This window comes from Empidonax traillii, unplaced genomic scaffold, assembly GCF_003031625.1.
Source record: "Empidonax traillii isolate 1590-97213 ecotype Southwest subspecies unplaced genomic scaffold, ASM303162v1 scaffold7039:size13592, whole genome shotgun sequence".
Taxonomy (NCBI): domain Eukaryota; kingdom Metazoa; phylum Chordata; class Aves; order Passeriformes; family Tyrannidae; genus Empidonax; species Empidonax traillii.
In genome coordinates, this window is record NW_020962232.1 from 852 (window position 1) to 5401 (window position 4550).

General features: G+C 53.8%; 1 protein-coding gene across 1 annotated transcript; it reads left to right on the forward strand.

Moving 5' to 3' along the window:
* Positions 1-351: 351 nt before the first annotated feature.
* Positions 352-2940, forward strand: LOC114073559 (succinate dehydrogenase [ubiquinone] iron-sulfur subunit, mitochondrial; the record flags this gene model as incomplete). Its single annotated transcript, XM_027911295.1, has 3 exons — positions 352-470; positions 591-713; positions 2724-2940. Coding segments are annotated over 3 exons (320 nt in total), but the record flags the coding sequence as incomplete, so codon positions are not given.
* Positions 2941-4550: the final 1610 nt, after the last annotated feature.

Consider the following 4550-nt stretch of genomic DNA (forward strand, 5'->3'; position numbering starts at 1 on the left):
CCCTCGCTGGGACAGGCTGGAAGGAAGGAGGGAATGCAGGAAAATGCAGCAGCTTCCACATTTTTCTCCGGGTCCCGCATTTCCCCCTGTTGTCACAAACACTGCTGTGTTCTGTGGGGCATGAGATCAGAATGTCCTGAGTTGGGAGGGACCCACAAAGACCATCAAATCCCACCTGCTGGCCCCGAGCTGGGGGTCGTGGGCCAGGCTAGGGGGGGGATTTTGTGTGACTTGTTTCAGTTGCTTTGCTCCAGCAGCACTTGCCCCCTGGGGGGAAGGTTCGTGTGCCGATTCCAGAGGGAGGCCTTTGGTGGGGCAGTGCCCCTGGGGGCAGTCCCTGCAGGGGCTGAGTGTGCTGTGCCCCCCAGGACGGGCTCTACGAGTGCATCCTGTGTGCCTGCTGCAGCACCAGCTGTCCCAGCTACTGGTGGAACGGGGACAAGTACCTGGGCCCTGCTGTCCTCATGCAGGTGAGGGGGGTCCCTCTGGCCCCAGGACGTGTTGGCAGAGGGTGTTAATCCCACCCTGGCCCAGAATTCCTGTGGGAGATGGTTGGAACCCCCTGGTGTGTGAGTGCCTGTGTTTTCCAGGCCTATCGCTGGATGATCGACTCCAGGGACGACTACACAGAGGAGCGCCTGGCACAGCTACAGGACCCCTTCTCCCTCTACCGCTGTCACACCATCATGAACTGCACCAGGACCTGTCCCAAGGTGGGTGTGTGTCCTCAGGGGCAGTCCTGGCACGGCTTGGCTTGGCAGGGACCTTAAACTCATCCCATCCCACCCCTGCCACGGGCAGGGACACTTCCACCAGCCCAGGTTGCTCCAGCAGCATCCCTGGACACTCCCAGGGCTGGGGCAGCCACAGCTTCTCTGGGCAACCTGTGCCAGGGCCTGCCCACCCTCCCAGGGAAGGATTCCTTCCCAATATCCCATCTGACCCTGCTGTTGGAGTTCTGCTTTCCCAGCAGCTCTGCTGGTTTCCAGACAACCTTTCCCTGCACCTGGTGGTGGAGTCATTCCCGGGGCTGTGGAATGTAGGGAAATGTTTGAGTGGATCACAAGTGTGGAGAAGATGAGATGCCTGGGATTTGGGTGGATGTGTCTGTCAGGAGCACTGCAGGCTCATTTAGGGGGGTATTTTTCCAGAGTGGTTCCTTGACAGCCCATAATTCCTCCCTTTTTAGGGAGCTGGCTCACCATCTGGTGTGACCCAGAGCTCAGCTAAAGGGGAAGGTGAAACCCAAGACTTGGCTGTTTGTAGGAATGTAGAGAAACAGCACTTGGGCTGAAATGTGAGGCAGATTTATGGTTAATAACACGTTCCCACTCACATTTCCTAATCCTGGCTGTCTTGATCAGCATGAAAGACCTGGTGGGATCTGCACCAGGGGTAATTCCTGCTCATTCCCTGTCCCACACAGGATCCCCCTCTCATTTTGGGCTTAGGATTGCTTGCTTTGGCACCAGTGCTGTAGGACTGAGCACCTTTGCAATGTGAAGGGTGCCCCTGTTTTGTAGGAGAACCTTTGGGAAGCTCAGCTGGAGCATTTCCATGTTGTGCCCTGACCTTGTTCAACCCCCCAGTGCCTCCACACCCAGCTTTTATTTCAGAATTCCACCTCCCTCGTGCCATCCCTGCCAGGCTGCTCCAAGCCTGTCTCCTGCCTCCAGGACTCCCATAAAAATGTGGAATTCAGTCCTGCTTGAGCTTCTTTGAAGTCCCCTTTGGCTCATTGTCCCCTTTGATGCCGGCACTGCTGACCAAAGCCAGCTCCAGAGCCGAGGGGGTGTTTGTGCCCAGGCCCAGGGAGGTGCTGCTGCTCCAGGGGAGCTCCCAGCTCTGCTCCAGGCTGCTCCATGGAAACAGAGGCTGCAGTGGAGCAGAGCTGGGTCAGCACAGCCTGACCTCCCTGGAATGCCCAGCCTGCCTGGGGCAGTGTCCCAGCTGGCCCTTGGTGTGTCCTGAACCTCCTCAACCAGCTTTGCAGGTGGAGCCTAAGTTAGACTGGAGTCCAGGCTCTGGGGCAAAGAGGGGCTGTGCAGCTCCTCTGCCAGCTCTTTTCAGGAGCAGCAGCACATTTGGGAGTTGGGATCCATCCTGGAACCTCCCAGTGCTTGAAAGGGAGCACGACATCACATTTTCCTCCAGCTTTTAGGGACAAAAAAAGGGTGTTGAGCAGCTCCTCCACCAGTTGTTGTTATGAGAAGCAGCATATTTGTGAGTTTACTACAACTTGGATCCATCCTGGAACTTCCAGTGCTGGAAAGGAGGCACATCATCACACTGAACTCCAAATTTTAGGGGAAAAAAGGTCGAGTAGCAGCACATTTGTGAGTTTACTGTGACTTAAATCCATCCTGGAACCTCTCAGCCTTGACAAGGGAGCTCAGTGTCATATTTCCCTCCAGCTTTTAGGGAAAAAAAGGGATATTGAGCAGCTCCTCTGCCAATTATTGTTACAAGAAGCATCATATTTGTGAATTTACCCCAACTGGGATCCATCCTGGAACCTCCCAGTGTAAAAGGAAGCACAACGTCACATTTTACTCCAACTTTTAGGGATAAAAAAGGTTGTTGAGCAGCTCCTTTGCCAAAGGCTTCTGAGTAGCAGCACATTCGTGGTGTGTTTGGGAGTTTACTGCCACCTGCATGAGGGGGAGGGAGGATGGGAGGATGCTCCAGGTTTTCCAGAGGAACTAATCAGCTCCTCCCTTTAGGGTTTGAACCCTGGCAAGGCCATCGCTGAGATCAAGAAGATGATGGCAACCTACAAGCAGAAGGCGACGGCTGCGTAACCTCCGTGGATCCCCCGTGGGACCCCCCTGGAACCCCACACAGGGGCTCCACGCGGACACAACTTACACCTGGAGGAGCTTCCAGCAGGGAGTTGTTCTTCCCAGAGGTTTGCACTTCCAATAAAGACTGGAAAGAACAGTTCAGAGCTGGTGGTGGTTTATTGTGGAACGATGTTGTGGAATCCCAAACCTCCCCGGGGGGATGGGGGGTTTGGAGGAGCTGGGGTGGCTCTGGAAAGGATGGAATTGGCTGGGAAAAGGGAATGGTGGAGAATCCTGGTTCTGAAATCCCAAAGGGAGAAGCAAAGTGAGGATCAGGAGCTGACATGGGATAAAATCCCTTGGGAACGAGGTGTCCTGTCACCACCCTGCTGGCATCCCCATCTTTAATCCAAGTCCCGAGGAACTTTCTGTTCCAAGTCCTAAGGAATTTTTATTCCAAGTCCTAATGAAATGGGATTTATTAGGGCTGAATATTTCTCTTCTCTCTCACACAAGTGTGGTTTTACCTCCACATTTCCCACACTGGGGACATTTGTGGTGGGTTTGTTGCTCAGAGCAGCTCTCTGTTTGCCCTCCTGGGAGGGTCCAGGAGAAAATGGAATTCCTTGCCCTCCTGGGAAGGACCAGGAAAGAATGGAGTTGTTTGCAGTCCTGGGAGGGTCCAGCTTTGCTGTTTAATTGATGAGGTTGTGGCCTAAATGTAGTGAAACCTGGTGGGAATGTCGTGCTGCTGCTGCTGAGACTCCCTGTGGTCACCGGGACGCTGCCAGGAGGCAGGAAAGGACTGAGGTGGGACAGACCAATCCCAGAAATTCTGCTGGTTTTTCCATGTATTTTTTATCCTCTAAGAGCTCATTTCTGCCTCCAGAAACCAAACTGGTGTTTCTGTTTTCATTTGCACTTTCTTTTCCTGGGCCCGAGGGTTTCATTCCCGAGAGCTGCTGTGGGACGTGGAAGTCAGAGACTTCCCACTGAAAATCCAGGTTGAATTATCCCAAATTTCTGTCTCAGGGTAAGCTGGGTCCATGCTGGTCCTGCACGTGGCTCCTGGGATGGGGAATCCCCCGGGAAGATGCTGTTTATCCCATTAGAACGAGACTTTATCATTGTAATGATATAATATTGTGATTATTTCCCTGCATTCCATGATCCCAATTCCCTGCTCACGTCCAAGGAGCTGCTCATCAACAGCTGGGATAAAAAGAGCTGTGATGCCCCCTCGTCCTCTCCCACTGCTTTTTGGGAAAAAATGAACCGGTTTTTGCCGCCTTCATTTCGAATCCAGGCCTGTTTCCTGGGAATATTCAGGTGGAAATGCAGCGGGATCCAAAGCCTCTCGCTGCCCTGCCTGAGGATTTCCTGCTCCAATGGCAAAATCCACCTCACCTGTGGAGAAAACAATGGATTGATCTCCCTTCCTGTGCAAGGAACCCAAAGTTCTGTGTCTGGGGTGGGGTTTGGGTGTGTGGGATGGGATGGGATGGGATGGGATGGGATGGGATGGGATGGGATGGGATGGGATGGGATGGGATGTTGGATTTTCCTGGCAGTGTTCTGGCAGGAGTTGGAGCCCCCCAAAAGCCAAGGTGTGGCTGAGGGGGCTGATCCAGGGGTGTTGTGGGGTCTGCATCCCGGTACTGGCTTTGGAATTCCCTTGGAGGGAGTTTCCAGGTGGGAATTGTGAGTAGGGAGAGAAATGGGGGCAAAGCACTTGGAGGGGGCAGAGCCTGATGGGTTTCCTGGAGG